Raw genomic sequence first — 16,596 nt, 5'->3', positions numbered from 1 at the left:
AGATAATATGTTGATATCAAAAAGTAGTGAGCAAAGTGACTAGGGATGTAAAATTTTGAAGACATGAGAAAACATACATTTTTCTCTCATTTCAGAAATGAAATTTTCTGAAAAATTGGAATAGCTGCAGTAGTTACTTGCTTATTAAAATTAAATTTAATTTACTTCTGTAAGAATGCAAAATGTTAAGGTCCATGTTATGTTCCTAAATAGAGCAGCTTATACTAAAATGACTTATAAAGGAGAATTAATGTCCAAAAGGAACAATGCAATTAGCTTGAGATACATTCACAACACATACAGTTCACACGTGTAGCACATATAATGTATCTATAACCCACAAAAAACAATATTAGAAATAGATCAGACAAGTGTGTTACTACTTCGACGTTGTAAATGGATTTGATGCACTTGATGATGGAAGCAGGGACACTTAAACAGAGTTAGGCAGAGGAGAAAGGAGATGGGATGGGGGAGTACAGTACAGGTTGTACCTCTTTTATCCAGCACACTTGGTACCTGACCTGAGCTGGATAACAGAATTTTCTAAAGGAGGGAAAGTCATCTTCCCGCAGCCCCTGCAGCCTGCTCCTGATTTACAGAAAGTCTTGGCAGCCAGGTCTCAGCTTCTGGCTGTGCCTGCGTCCTATCAGCCACCATCCACCTTGGCTCCCCCCTGCCCACAGATCCAGGCAGCTGGCAGCTGTTCACAGCCACTAGCCCAGCTGCCCACTGCCCTCGATACTTGCTGGCTCCCCATGGGTCCCATGGCTCCCTTCCAGTCCCCCCCACTTTCCTGTGGCTCCCTATTGACCTCCTTGGCAATCTGCCACCTCCCTGCCAGCCCCTTCCAGGTACCTGCTGGCCCCCCTGCATTCCCGCAGTTTCCTGCTTGTCCCCTGCTTGCTCCCTGCCAGCTCCCGCTGACTTCCTGTGGCTCCCCCTGGCTACCTGCCAGCTCCCCACTAACTCCTCCCAGCTCCCCGCCAGCTCCCTACTGACTCCCACAGCTCACTGGCTCCTCACCAGCTCTCTGCTGGCTCCCCACAGCTCCCCCGGCTACCTGCCAGCTGCCCTCTTATTGCTCCCATAGCTCCCCACCAGTCCCCCATGACTTCAAGGCTCCTTGCAGGGCTCCTGCACTACAGTGCTGCCACCCAGCCAGTTCAAAGCTCAGCTACATTCCTGGCTTTTGGTCCCTCAGCCCCCAAATGACGTAAGTGCGGATCAGTGTGACTTATAATGAATTTGCTTTTGTGATTTAATTAATGACATATATGTGAAACGACTTATAGTGATGTGACTTACAATGAGGACCACCCATATATGTATAATTTAGTTATCACATTAAAAATTACTGGTTGGTATATTTATGAAATAATAAGTATAATTTCTATTGTTTTTATTCAGGTAATAATAACACATACATCTAGAAATATGGATAAGTCTCAGCTGGACTCCAAGGTATTAAGGTGTGTTTTTTGCCCAGAAAAATGTTTTGGTCATTTTATATACTTATTATGTGAAAATATTTGGCAAGCCACAAGGGCAGCAGTAATGATTTTTTTTTTATAAACATGACTCTAAATTATATCATTGTTAATTCAGAGAAAAATATTCTATTTAATAGTCCTTTTTTGAATTTTTCCCAAAATTTACAAATTTTCCATACTGGGCAAATGAAGGAAAAAACAATCCTCACAATATTTATTCCAAAATTTCCTTTCCCCTTCTCCCTCAAATGCTTATTTATGTTATGTTCTGTTTTAAAAGGCATTTCACTAGGGGAGTCTGAGTGCTTTCAACATATGAATTATTTGTTGGCAGAGCTGTGTAGAGAATGAGAATTCCATTTCCTGGAGAATTTCATATTTCAAAATGTTGGGGTATTTTCTTATCTTCAAAGAAACCAAAAACTCCAAAGTGCTCCGTGAAAGGGAACATGGTCCCAGCTCTACAGGAATCTGGTTTCTGGGGATGCCATGGAGCAGAAAGCCCTGGGCAGAATCAAAAGCAGAAAGAGAACACGGACCCAGAATTCCCAGGTTACCTCATTAACTGTTAGAACTTATTCTGCAAATAAAAATCTCATCTCATGACTGGCAGAAAATAGTCAGATGGGTTGGCCCATTTCAGTTGTTTACTTCCCAGCAGCGGGTCCAAAAGCAGCTGTAGGCCCCAGGGCAAAGTGTAAGGTGGGCCCCAGCTCTGTGCCCCAGAAGGGGCGGAGCCAAGAGCAGTCAGCACTCAACACCACTTAGATTGCAGTGTTGCCCCTCCCGTCACCCTCAGCCATGTACAGCCAGAGCAGTGCTGCTGCGGCAGTTCAAAGTGTCCCAGAGCTCCAGCTGCCACCTTTACCATACTGGGCCTTGGGGCAAGTATACACTTTGCCTCACCCCCATCAGCAGGCCTGCTTCCCACTTATTAGTATTGCTCATCAACTTATAATGTCCAACTGCCATTCTACAGTCCCTAATTATTTGGAAATGATAACCTCCTAAAGTGGCACTTCAGAAAGTGGAGTCTGTTGGTGCCTAAAAATTGGAGTACAGCCTTAACCATAAAGGATATACATGCACAAAGTAGAGCGGTTTGCCTAATTTCAGGAAAGAATTATTCCACAACATATTGGCAGAGACTTTGGGGTTAGGGGTGTCACTTTCATCTGCAACCTGTCAGTAAGAAAAACAATAAGTTCCCTGTGTCTTCAGGAGCATGAGAGTTTCAGTGTTCCCTGTCTTCTCTTTCTATGAGTCTGTGTTAAGCGATCCTGAAAAAGTAAAGCAGTGCATACATGTTACTCACCTGGAAAGCATTGAGGAGATTAAATAGTATATGTATAACAACTGAGCTCTCTTCAATCATGATTACAAGTCCAAATCCCCAGGTGAAGCCTAATAGTGGCGTCAGAATGCCAACACTTTTGATGGCTTGAATCAAGGAGCTCCTCTCCTGCTTGCTTGGCTTGTCCCCAACAACAGGCCTGAGTATTTTGACTATGACAACAACACCAGCGATCAAATTCACAGCCACAATGATCAGTGCAGGTAAAACAAAGGCAAGGAGAGCTTTGCTTTTCTCCCAGTTGAGCCAGCAAGCTTGTTCCCTCTTGTAAGCGTAATGTGGCTGAGTGACAGCTATGGTGATGACTGATATAATGAGAGGACACCCATAACCCAAACAGAATACTACAGTTTTCTGGATGGTCTTGCTAGTGTCATGTAAAATGAAGACCAGGTGATAGAAGATCATGAGGCCCATGGCAAGCATCCAGAAAAAGACACAGAGGTAGAACAAGTGGATGAAAAAGGTGGCAGCTATGCAGACACCTTCATTCACTGTCTTCTTTCCATTTAGCGTGGAGGCAGCAACAATGAACCAGATGTCTGCAATCAGAAGAGACACAGCTATGTTCAAGATACAGACATGACGCATGTAGGAGGTTCTGTTTTTGGTCACATATTTCCATACCAGGGATTCAATTAAAATGCAGACCACCAAACTTGTCACAGATATGTACAGACCGATATAGGTAATGTAACTTAGTGCTTGTTCAGTTGCGTTAGAATATGCAGTTGTGTTGGAATCCATGTTGGGTGACATAAGAATTGAGAATGAACTCAAATGATTGCAGGTGCAAATGACACTGCTTCCGGTATCCGTAGATTCACAGCCGGTGTGATCCCATCCTCCTACACCTTCTGAGAGGGAGAAGTTCCAGAAGACACACTTGGGATTTCCCAGGGAAGCATTGCTTTTGGCAAAGGTCAGATTGATTTGAAAGTCCTGTGTGAGGTTTCTGTTCACGGTTGTTGTCATCACCAAGCCATTGACAACATCTGTCTCATTGGACTGGGGCAGAATGTATTTGAGTGTAGAGAAAGCCACACTGATGATGGTTGTGTTTGCTTCCAGCCTCTGAATCTCATTTGCACTAATGAACACATTACCACTGAGGTTTGCTGAAGTAGAGAAAATAAAGCTTGTGTGATAGTCCGATGTGCTGTTTTCTGTGATAACTGTACCTTGCAGCTGAAGGTTGCTGTTGATGATAGAAGGAATGGCATTATCAACTGGCTGGAAGGACTGGGAAAATTTCTCCACTGAATTCAGTAACTTGGTACTCTTTTGTGTTTCCTGGTTGTTCAGTTTTTTCCAGGAATCTATTGTGGAATTGCTGACAATAATGTCCACTGTAGAGAGGAAATTCTGTAATACAAAGCTTGGTGTTAATGAAGTTTTTTACGATCATTGCTCCTACAATAATAATGTCAAGATGTTCTGAAATCTGTCTTGCTAGCCCGGCCTCTTCTTTTGTCCAATTAATTCCTCAGACATTCCCTCTGGATGTCCTGTCTCAAGTTAGAGTCACTGGAAACAGGTGTTCATCTTTCCTTTTAATGCTGCTACTTTTTTACCTGGCTCCAGCCCTGACACCCAGGTTTGCAGCCTGTGTGTTTATCTCTGACTTGTCTCCTTTTTGCTCAGACATCCAGGGTTTTTAGCTGTGGAATCAGTTGGTGTAAGGCTCCTGTTGAAACTTGACATTCCTTCCAGCTAGGTAGAAAGTAAACCCTCGATATTATGGACCCCAATTTAACGGATTAAGGAAGCTGACATCTGCCAGCTCCACCCCACCCCCCGCCATTCCCAAAGTCTCCTGGGATCCATAAAATTCTAAATCCACCAGTCCCACTACCCCCCAAAAAAGTATGTCAGGTGACATACCAGAGCTACTGCTGCTGGAGCGACCACGCACTCCTCCCACCAGGGGTGGGGCAAGTATTGGGGCAGATGGCACTCACCTATGCGCCCCATCACTGGTGGGAGGAGCACATGGCAGCTATGGTGGCTGCAGCTCATCCAGGCCGCAATGGAGTCTCCAGCCATTGTGGGTCCTGCTACCGCGGCAGAAGTGGAATTTCTGGCCACAGTTGCGCTCCAAACAGCGATGGAGTCTCCAGCTGCGGCTCCAGTGGGTCTCCAAGCCACGGCGTCTCAAGGAGCAGCGGCTCTGGTGAGTCGTCTATATTTTTTTGTAGGGGAGACTGGGGCTGGGGGAGCCTGGTGGGAGTGGTGGGCGCGACGCATATACATAGTAAATCCTCAGATTTAATGGAATTTCGTGTTTAACGGACACCCCTCTCCCCCATTAGTCCATTAAATTGAGGGTTTACTGTATTACTGAAAAGCAGTCCTGTCCTCTCTAACGCCACTCCATGTCTGTTCCTGGTTCAGCTCTTGCAATTCACCTTTTTTTATTGTCATTTGCTTTCCCTGACCTGATCATGACTCTTCCACATTTAATATTCTCGGCTTTCCCATACCTACTCCTAACATATCATTCCTCACCATAGCTTTCTCCCAAATCTGCCATGCACATATTTTCTTAACCTCAACTGCCTTCTCCATTTCCATCATCTCAGTTTCATGTGGCACTTCCCCGCCCAGTAACTTATAACTTCTCTATGAACACAGTAATTTATTGAAGAAGCAATCACCCAGTTCCTGCTTTATAAATCTGAGGGAACTATCTTGACTTGATTAAATGTGTGACCACATCATCATAACCTCTGTCCTCCTCCTCTACGTGCTCCACTCTTTGTTATACTCACTGGAAGATAGTCTTAATTTTAGACAATCAGCTCAGCGTCAGAGACAGCATCTTCTATGTTCTGTAAACCTCCTAGCACACTTCTAGATGTTGTGCTGGTAGTAATCTTTTTCCCTCCCGTTACTTCAACTGTGTCACCCTTTTCATGAGCCTTTTCATATAAGAGTGAAGTTCATGGACCTCATCTTCAAGGCCATTCATAATCTTGCCTTCATGTGTGCGTTTGTTCTTACTGCCTTTTACTTTATCACTCCCCAGGCTCCTTCCTAGTCCATGCATTAACTGTTCAGGGAGTACAGTCCCAGCTGATGCAGAAGCCAAATAACCAACCAACTTCTGCAAGGCTTAACTGTAACTTACTTCCATTGCGCGTGGTTCTGTGTCTGTCACTTTCTCTGAAACCAAATCCAGGATGGTAATTAATGCCCCCAGGTTTTGAGGCGAATTGTTTATTTCTTGTTCTCCCTGCACTGCTCCATTGCGAAGATTCTCAAGATATGTTGGTATCTGTGCTGTTGTCTGAGGACCAGACACCAAAGACTAGAATAGAAGTTAGACATGATGTTACATATTTGCAATGCCCCTGGGGCTTGATCTTCACTTGAAATACACTGTGAGTATATAGGAGAAGTGTAACTCCCCCACCAGTCTGGACGGACAGAGGAAGAGGTGATTTCTAAATGAGAAGAAAAGGATGCAGCAGCAGCTGCTGTTGTTTCTGTTGGGGGGTTGGTCATAGACTCATAGAGCAGGAAGAGACCTCAGGAGGTCATCAAGTCCAGTTCCCTGCCCACAATAGGGAGCTGTTTATGATGCCAAAAGCAAAAATGGGAGTGTTTCTACCAACCACTCAACCAGACACCTTGCAGTGGGAAGTATTTCAAGACAGGGATTAGCTGACAGCAAGGGATAGCCTGGAACTACTTGTGAAGTGTAGCCAGATGTGCCTGCAAAGAGGGACCACTGTTAATGATCAGTGCAAAGGTCACAGCAGGACAGACCATCCAGCCATGGAAGTGTGAACAGAGGACAGGAACATGTTCATGGGTATTGCAAGCACACTGATTCACAGGCAGCACAACAGTAGAACCAAAGGCAAGGAGCATGCATTCTGCTAGGGTGGGACAGCCCTGGGGAAACTTGTCTGTCTGACTTTGCCATAATTGTGTGCCTTACTTCCTCTGACGGCTCTGTCTTGTGGTGGCCCTCGCTAGCTGTGGAGTGCCATTAATGCTCCAGTCAGAGCTACTCATGGTACATGTGCTATATACACTCAAGGCAGATAAAAGTCTGACTATTAACTGCTAAGTGTTACCTATTTTTAAGGTAAGTGGTAGCAGATTATGCTTGTGGCCCCAAGGTTGATTATGTGTAGTATAGCACATCGACTGTGAAGATGTGCATGGGACAAAGCCTTGATTCAAGACAACCCTTAAACACATGTTTAAGGATGTGCTGAAGTCTTGTTAAGGTCAGTAAGACTTCAGTATGTGCTAAAGGTATGCATGTGCTTAAGTGCTGTCCTGAGGGGGAATGGTTTTCTGAATCAGGACCTTTACACCAAGTCAGAGAGAACTGGACAGTCCTTTTTCCATGCTGCTTTACTATCTTGCAGACTGAGCCAACATTTCTCCACCTTTTCAGTGCATTTAGAATACAAAATTTGCAATATTTTGGTATCTTTACTGAAATGGAACTCAGTGTAATTGGTTTAATATCCAGCAGGAGGGATCTGTCCATTAAACCAATTAAATTGAATCCCATTCAGCATGGCAGGGCAGGGAACTGCCCGTGCTGCAGGTGGGGGGGAGTAGGACAGCTGGAGGGACCAACACAGAAGAGCCAGTGGCAGCCTGGTAAAGCAGGGTGCAGAGCGTGTGTGATGTATCGGGGGCAGTCTGGGGCTGAGAGGGATTTAACTGTCACCTCCAAGTACCATGCCCCTGCAAATAGTGACACCCATCCTCCCTACCCCTGTGCAAAGCACCACACACACCCATCCTCTGCGCACAGCACCACCCACACTCCTTGATCATGTACACACAGCACTACCACAGATACCCTGCCCTGTCTGTGCACAGCATTGCACACCTCCTGGCCCTGTGCACAGCACCACACTCTCCTTTGCTCCTGCACACAGTGCCACTGCCATCAGCACACTCTATGCACAGCATTATCAGTGCTTACACACACACACATACACTGACATTACACACAGCACTACTATACACACCTGTCCTGACACCTGCAAATATACTTTTTCAAATACATATTGATTGTTTTATTTAATTTCAATTATATAAATTTTAAGGGCGGATCCAGATGAAATTTTCATGGGATGTAAAAATGTTCAAGGAGGGTAAAACAGAATCGAGATTTATTAAAAAAAGAAAAAAATTCCCAGGGGAGAAAACACCTCTCCCGCCCTGCCTGCCCCACCCCCCCACTCAGTTTTGAATCGCCTTGGGTCACAAAGTCTTCCTGATTTGTCAGAATAGGTCACTGTCTTGAAAAGGTTGGGAACGGCTGCCTTAGACTGGAATAGAATTTTCCTTGCCTCGCATCCCCTGTCCCTTCAGTTGCCTTGATAAACACCACATCAGGTTGTTCTAAATTATTCTACCACTCAGAATTCCCCAGAGCCCATGGAACAAAGAGTTTATTACCTGTCCTTGAAAGCATTTTTAGTTGAACAGTTGCATTTCTCTAATACTGAATGTCTCTTCACTTGGCTAATACACTTGAAAAATAGAAACAAATTGAATGCACCTTCTACTCTTTATTTAATGCTACAGGAAAAAAAACATGAAAAGAGCACAAAGTTTGTTACCTCAGCATCACTGAACAGGGTATTTAGTTGGTCAGATAGGCAGCTGTTACTAGCAAGATTCCAGGTTTTGTTAGCACACACATAGATTAGGTTTCCTCTGATGGGGTTGCTCCTGACATTCACATATTTGGAGATGGGGCATGGTTTTATTATCTGTGTTCCTTGCTCTCCCACATCAAAGCCATCTGTGCACATACCTTTATTTTCTATATTAAGAAAAAGAAATAACTGCATGACATGGAATAGAACTGAATCATGGGAGATGTAGTACAACTACCACGGCCAGCCTATAGAGAATACCGGGGGCTTGAGGAAAAAGAACTATAATTCCATGAGGCATGAAGGCAGCTTAGATGGCATCAGAGATCACTGTCAAATTGTGCGAAAACAAAACACCTTGTTTCGGTTTTCAAGATTTTAGCAAAATTGACCTTTTCTTAGGAAAACCGTTTTATATACAAAAAAGAACGTTACACAGAAAATTCCCAACCAGCTCTACTTAGTGCTCATGCTGCTGCTATTAAGCAGCCCCCATTGAAACTACAAACGTCCTTTGATTTGGCAAGTATTTTAGGCTTGTACATTCAGTTGGTGTCTGTAATTAGGAAGCTTTCTTCTCACCTTTTATAACAGTTAGTCTCATCGGTGGACTTGTGACCTTATCCTGAAGGCGATTCATGAAGTCACAGAATACTGTTATTACATTTGTCACTGAGCTGCAGCTTTTTGTATAATTGTATGAATAGCACCTTGGGTTTCCTTCTCTTTCAGGCACTAGAAAGAAAGATTTCGGGAGTGTTAGTGTAATACTTTGGTCCCCTAATTAGAGTAGAACAGGAAGTGCTTGTGAAAAATTGCTTTCTCAACCACTTACAGAACAGCTTTCTGAGCCCTTCTAGGCATCGTCTCCTACTATTTCCAGATCTGACGAAGTGGCTCTGGTGTCATTTCCGCAGGCTTTGTGCTGTGCAGGCTGCATGCATTTGGGAGGGGCCCTTTAAAGGAGCAGCTTGCTGTTGCCCCAGAAGGGCTAGTCCGCCCTGTGACCCCATCCGCAGGCTTTCCTGGCCCCTTATTTCAAAAGGAGCTGATTTTGTGTGTAGATGCTCTCCGGGGGCCCCTTCCGATGTTTCCCATCGCTACATCAATGTTGAACATCGATGGCGCTAGCCCAGAAGGATGTGGATATACTATGCATCGAAGTAGCTTATTTTGATGTCTCTACGTTGAAATACGCTACTTCGACATGGCATTCTAATGAAGGAGTCAAAGCTGGGATTGGGGTGGCAGTTTGCAGGATGGGTGGTAAAGCTGGGGGATAGGGATAACTTAACTTTCTAACTGGTAAAAATCATTTGGTGTTTGCTGTTCTCAAAATAGGGATGACAAAAAGTACAGTTTGACTTTATTATCTTTTATATATTTATTAAGGACTGTCTCATAGTCACGTGCATTGTGGCTCTTGAAGTATTGATTTTGTAACTGAATTTGAAAAAATGTCTCTTATTGCTATTTTGATCGCAGGCTGCTGCTTATGGAAGTAAATGACAGAACTTCCATTAACTCCAACAGGACCAGGGTCAGACCCTTCAAGACTAAATTATGGGAGTGCACGATCTACACTGTGGCATGAACAGAAAGACACGTCTAGGAATCAAAAAGGTGACAATCCCAAATTAGACATGATAAAATGATTAGGGGCAACAAAGCACAAGGACATGAAGAACCTGGGTTACAGTAACAAGATAATACATTTGAAAACTACTTATACTATTTGTTCACCTATTGTGGGTATCATAGAAGAAGTGAATCTTATGGTGGCTATCCACAATTATCCACAACATTCAATACTGTTTTCAGAGTAAAGCATTAGCTTTCTTACCGCCTTTAAACTCCCTTTCTTCAACAGTGAATATGACATTGTAGTTTTCCATTCTGGCTGTACAGCATCTTAGGACCCGAGGTGTGTTGCATTGTATAACTCCTTGAATGGGATCCAGTATAATATGCTGCTTCAGAGGCAGAGGAACAATCTCAACTGTTGTATTAGCAGAACTTTGGAAAAACTTCTGAAAGAATGTGCAAATATAGGTGCCTGCAAGCCATTAAAGAAAACAGGCCTCAGCTGAAAGCCACTGAATGCAGATTGATGATCTGGTAAAATACCTATGTTACATTTTTATGAGCATGGTATATGTCTCTGGGGTTATGTCTACACTAGTGCAAAACTTTGAAATGTCCAGCAGATAGGAAGAAGGGAATTTTGAAGTTGGCGGGGTCCTTTCGAAAAGGACCCCCATCTGGATGAGCCACGCTGACGTGAAACATGGCCATTTTGAAAAGCCACGGCTGGTGGCGTACTAGTCAGGTGCTGAATATGCATTTCAGTGCCTCATTACTAACCTTCAAAAAGGCTATTTGGATGGCCATTTCAAAGTTTTGTGCTAGTGTAGACACGGCCTGTGTGGCTGTTTATGGAGGCTTGTGTGCCATGAAGACAGAGATCAGGAAAAGAAAAATGATGACCTAAATCAGAAGTGTACCTGCAAGCACTCAAGCACAATAGCCAGGTTAGTAGATGCCTACTGAATTGTGCACTGCAGGAATTGTGTAGATGCCTTTCTGAATTGTGCAGGAACTGACAGTGCTCCCTTCACATAGAAAAATTGTACTACTGAGACAGGACGTGAAAGATGCAGGCTCAAATCCCCACTCTACCTGATTTGCAGATAGGATTTGGATACAGGTCTCCTACCACTCCTGTGAGCATCCTAACCTCTGGGATACGGCTCTCTCAATCCCATTTGTTGGAACTGTTCCACTTTGCATGAAATACTTAAAGTAATTGAGAGAGTCACCATGAGACTGACACTAACCTGCTGGTCAAGGTTGGGAGATACAGTATCCATCCTGTTCTAGTGACTTCAGTGGGACCACTTGTGTGATGAAAGCTGAGTCTGTGGTTTAAGTGTCTTGATGGACAGGGGCTTAGGTGGAGTTCTAATTTTCAAATGGTTGGCAGTATCACCTACCTTCCCATTCTGCCCAAAACAAACTGTGGCGAGATACCTTCACTTACCATTCCATTGCTGAGTTGCACTCATCACTGTGAGCATGGACCTGGCTTCGGTGGATGAACTCGTGCTGACATATAGCCTCGGGTCTATAATTTTGGGCCCGATTTGCCAGGTGACGTGGTCATATTTGCTCATATCACTGATGCATGTTAGAGAAAATTTGCGTCCCTCAGAAACTTGAACTTTTGTGCTGGAGGATATTGCTACGTTTGCTGCAAAATATAAGATAAATGATACATTATTGTTATTTATTCTTTGCCTGTGGCACAATAGGTAAGCAGTGTGCCATATGGAGAAAACAGAGCCACAATCCGTTGCGCAAGGCACTTACACTCAGCTGTGTGCAATCAGATTCTAGCAGCATTCATCAAAGGCTCCTTACCTATTCGTAAAAAGGTCACTTGGATGCTTTTACTTGTGACGGTGCCATTTTGCCTCCTGAGCTCACACGTGTATGTTGACTTGGTACCAGACAAGTCACTTGGGCAATGAGACTGATTGGCTTGGAGAGTGTACACAGTGCAGTTTGCTGTGACGCTGGTGGTTCCTATAATCAAATAAACATTCCCAGGGCTGTCACTGCTGTCTGGCTAACCCAACAAGTAAAGCCTGTAGATACAGGATTTGTCCTGGCCATGCAAACCCTCAGTGTAGGTACACATTTTGAAAGTGAGACATTTTAAACTCACTCATCCTGAAGTCCACACTCAGCCTTTTCTTGGGCAAAAGCCACAGTGGACTTCAGGACTGGGCCAATGTGCATACCTAGTGGTGACTCTTGACATTTGCCCATTAACTAAGACACCCATTGGCCCAGTTCTACAATCCTTACTCATCTTGGGCACCACATACTCCCTGAGTCCAACAGCGCTGTCTGGGTGAGTGAGGAGAAGTCACAGTTAGTAAGCGTTTCTGACTCAAGCCTGAGAGAAGTATTTTGAGTCAGATAATCACAGTATTGGCAGATTCACAGCGTTTCTTATAGTAAGCAATGGAAAGTAAAAAGAAATCCTGCAAATATTAAAGCCATCTCTTTATCTGAGAGGAAACTAATATTTTGAAGGGCCACCTTGTAGCTCTATTTTGGGTGTCAAGAGAGGAGGGTTAGACATAATCAGGGCCATCCTTAGGATTTAAAGTGGTGCCCCTGAGCCCAATGGCTACTGAAGTAGGGGTGGGGAAGATTTTTGTAGAGATGTGATTTTATAATCTTCAGCAATACACTAAAAAGCTATTTTTAAAATAATTTCTAAACCAGGGGTAGGGAATCTACAGCCTGTAGGCCAGATTTGGCCTGTAGTAGCATGATTTGATTCAGGGTCTGAGGCTCTGGGCTGGGCTCCTGCCTCACAGGGGTTCAAGCTGCCACTGGCACTCCAACCTGGCTGTCAGGAGAGTTTTCACGGCTGGACCATCAGTGTCCACTTCCTGCTGGGGGGGCGGGGCAGGGAGTCCTGACCTTCATGGGCCTCATCCAGGCAAGCCGGGGCCAGATCTGGACTTCAGGCTCTGCCTGTTGTATGTGAGACTGAATATGTTCTGTCTTACCTGAAATACCTATTGCACCATATTGTATCCAGTTTCTAGTGAAGAGCTGTATATCTCTATCAATGCAGCAGCTCAACAATACTGTGGTACCGTTGCATACAACCTCAGTGTTCTTTGACGGCACAATATTAATTGGCGTGACTGTTATATTGTTTGTTGCTGTAACTGACACTTTGTAGCGCAGAGTGTGGTTTGTGAAAATGCAAGTGTAAGAACCTGCAAAGGAAATACAGTATCTTACTGCTGAGAACTCATTTGCCTTAATCTGCTAAAGCAACAGAAATAGGTTCAGCTATTCACCCCCAACCCAATAACAGATTTGTGTCATGGGTCCACTGCAGGAGCTATGTGTCATAGGCCCATTGGAACAGTGGTATGGGTTGAACCTCTCTAGTCCAGCTCCCTTGGGACCAGAATGGTGCTAAAGCAGAAAATTTGCTGAACCACAGGATTTCGGTATTATGTAGCACATTACCAAAAATTCCACTGCTTACTGAGCTCTCAGGAGACACTTAGGCATAAGTTACAGCTAAGTAACAGCACAGAGCACTGATACCCAGAACTGGTGGCTGTAAACAAAGTTCATGGGACCACAGGAAACTTGGCCAAACCCACGATAAGGGGTGTCCAGCTACTAAAATCACACTGGATTATGGATGTTGCTAGATGAGAGCCTCACATACTAGAGAGTTTCAACCTGTATTTTAGGGAGAACTGTGAAGTACTGCACATGCCTCTTATGTCATGTACTAGTAGTATCAGAGCTCCCAACTCTGCCCCTCTGTCTTTTTTCTCTATCATTGCTGGTCATTCCAATTTTTTCTCTGTCCCTCAAGCTTGCAGCCTAATCATCTCTTCTTCCTTCCAATAAATAGTACTGTGTTCATCATCATCATCATTAATACCCGTGGGCTCAGCACCCATTGGTGTCTGATGCCTCTCTCACTATTAACTTCCATCTTTCCCTGTCCAGTGCAGAGTGGCTTAGTTTCTGTAGACTAGCTCCACACCAATCTACTATATCATCTGTCCATTTTCTGTGGGTCTGCCTCTTTTATTTGAACCATCCATTAAGCCGATTACCAGGGTCTTGATTTTTCATTCATCATTGATTCTGTAAATATGCCCAAATAGTTGCAGTCTCCATTTTATAACCTTCTGCAGCAGGTGCTCTTTTGGCTGTATCTTCCTATATAATTCCTCATTGGTGACCTTCTGCATCCATCCTATTCTCAGAATCTTTCTATAACACCTCCTTTTGAATGCCAATATTCTTCTTTGCGAATCTTTCTTTATCATCCATGTCTCACATCCATACAACATGCTGCTGAATACAAACATTTTCAAGATACTCAGCTTCATTCCTAAGATAATCACTTTACTTTTCCACATCTTATCCATCGCCTTCAAACTCACTATTGCTTTTGCTATTTTAGTCGCTATTTCCTTCTTACAGTTTAGATCATACGTTATGGTGCTCCCCAGATGTATGAACTTCTCTATGTTTTCTAGTTCAATACCATCCACACTGATCTTCCTTCCTATTTCCTTATCTCCAAATACCATTGTTTGTGTTTTATCGATGTTCATAATCAATCCGTACCGCTTCCCTTCTTTGTTTAGCATCTGCACCATTTTCGCTAGCTTTTCCTCATCTTCCTCAATGATAACTATATCATCTGCGAACCTCAAGTTGTTAATTCTTTTCCCATGCACAGATATCCCTCCTACCTCTTCCTTGATCTTGTCCATCACTCTCTCCAGATGTGCAATGAAGATACTTGGTGATATTTGATCTCCTTGTCTCATATCTCTACTTGTTTTAAACCAACTTTCCAACTCCCCACATATTCTCGCTGCTGCCTCCGTATTGTCATTGATATCCTTCAACAACTGTATCAGTCTGCTATCCACTCCATACGACTCCAACACCACCCAAGTCACTTTCTGATCTATACTGTCAAATGCCTTTTGAAAATCAACGAAGCAACTGTATACATTCTTGTTCTTTCATCCAGCTTTCTCCACTACCAGTCTTAGTGACAATATCTGCTGTATGGTACTTCTATCTTTTCTGAACCCTGTTTGCTCATCTGCTATATGTTCTTCTATCTGTGATCTTAGTCTCTCAGTTAGTATCATCAACAGCACCTTGCCTAGATGACTCGTTAGGGCAATTGTTCTGTAGTTCTTGCACTACAATGTACTTCCTTTCTTGTGTATTGTCACTAGCACAGATCTTGTCCATTCCTTAGGCGCCTTCCCTTCTTTCCATGTTTTATTACATAGTTGATGTATTTCCTGAATCATGCTTTCTCCGCCATATTTGATCATCTCTCTCTGGATCTTATCATTTCCAGGGCTCTTGTTCTTTAGTCGTTTCGCTGCTTTTCTACTTCCTCCTTCGAAATATCGGTCTTGCTCTTGATGCTTGGTGAATATATCTCTTTCAAAAAAAAAAAGCAGTCAAGTAGCACTTTATAGACTAACAAAATAATTTATTAGGTGAGCTTCTGTGGGACAGACCCACTTCTTCAGACCATAGCCATACCAGGGTCTGTCCCACAAAAGCTCACCTAATAAATTATTTTGTTAGTCTTTAAAGTGCTACTTGACTGTTTTTTTGTTGTGATAGTATAGAGACTAGCATGGCTCCCTCTCTGTTACTATATCTCTTTCAGTTCTTCAATCAGTCTCTCTGAGACACTCAGGTCCAAGTATGCTTTGTGTAGATCAGTGCAATATCTCATTCATCATTTCACAATCTTCTCTCTGTTCATGAGCACTTCTTCATTCTCATCTTTGATCACCATCTGCTTCATTTGCCATTTCCTATTAATATCCCTAATTGTTTTGTACACCTCCCTAGTCTTACATTTATCATAACACCTCTCTATATCTTCACATTGCTCCTCTAACCATTTCTCCTTATCCTTTCTGTCTGCTTTCCTTACCTCATTACATTTCTCCCTATATTGCTGTTCCGCCATTTCAGAAACATCTCTTCTGATCTTCAACTCTCTCGTCTCTTGAACCAACTTCAGTGTCTTCTGAGTAACCCACTTCTTATTGATATTCTCTTCTTCTGGAACAGTCTGCTCAATTGACTCTTCTATAATGGTGGCTATCTCTGCGACTCTCTTATCTAGGTCTTTCTCTGTGGCAATATTCTTAATCTTCTCTTCAAGCACTGCTCAATATGCATTCCCTGTTTCTTCCTCACATAGCCTCAGCATATCTCTTCTTTTCTTAAACTGTGTCTTATACTTTCTTTGAGTTTTATCTTGATGTTTGTGACCACTAGACTGTGGTCTGAGTCTATATCTGGTCCTTGGAAAGTTTGGCACTGCTGTACTGATGTTATCCATCTTGTTATCAAAATCATATCTATCGTGTTCTTGGACTTCCCATCATTCAATCACCATGTCCATGTCCTACAGTCCTTTTGCTGAAATTTCATGTTGCAGATCACCATCTCATGCTCTGTAGCAAACTCTAGTAGTCTCTCACCTAATTTGTTTCTT

General features: G+C 43.4%; 1 protein-coding gene across 2 annotated transcripts in view; it reads right to left on the bottom strand.

The window, feature by feature from the left end:
* LOC142011603 (adhesion G protein-coupled receptor F5-like) overlaps positions 1–16,596 on the bottom strand; it is a 73,733-nt gene that overhangs the window by 5,191 nt on the left and 51,946 nt on the right. For both annotated transcript variants that reach the window (XM_074991357.1, XM_074991358.1), the window contains exons 10-17: positions 13,073–13,288; positions 11,907–12,071; positions 11,527–11,736; positions 10,330–10,542; positions 9,069–9,221; positions 8,448–8,653; positions 5,978–6,157; positions 2,809–4,212 (exon numbers count right to left, since the gene is read on the bottom strand). In XM_074991357.1, coding sequence (XP_074847458.1) covers positions 2,809–4,212; positions 5,978–6,157; positions 8,448–8,653; positions 9,069–9,221; positions 10,330–10,542; positions 11,527–11,736; positions 11,907–12,071; positions 13,073–13,288 — 2,747 coding nt within the window. The remainder of the gene's footprint in view (positions 1–2,808; positions 4,213–5,977; positions 6,158–8,447; positions 8,654–9,068; positions 9,222–10,329; positions 10,543–11,526; positions 11,737–11,906; positions 12,072–13,072; positions 13,289–16,596) is intronic.

Source organism: Carettochelys insculpta, chromosome 3 (assembly GCF_033958435.1).
Source record: "Carettochelys insculpta isolate YL-2023 chromosome 3, ASM3395843v1, whole genome shotgun sequence".
NCBI lineage: Eukaryota > Metazoa > Chordata > Testudines > Carettochelyidae > Carettochelys > Carettochelys insculpta.
The sequence above is the reverse complement of the archived record's forward strand: the minus strand, read 5'-3'. Positions and strand labels throughout refer to the sequence as shown.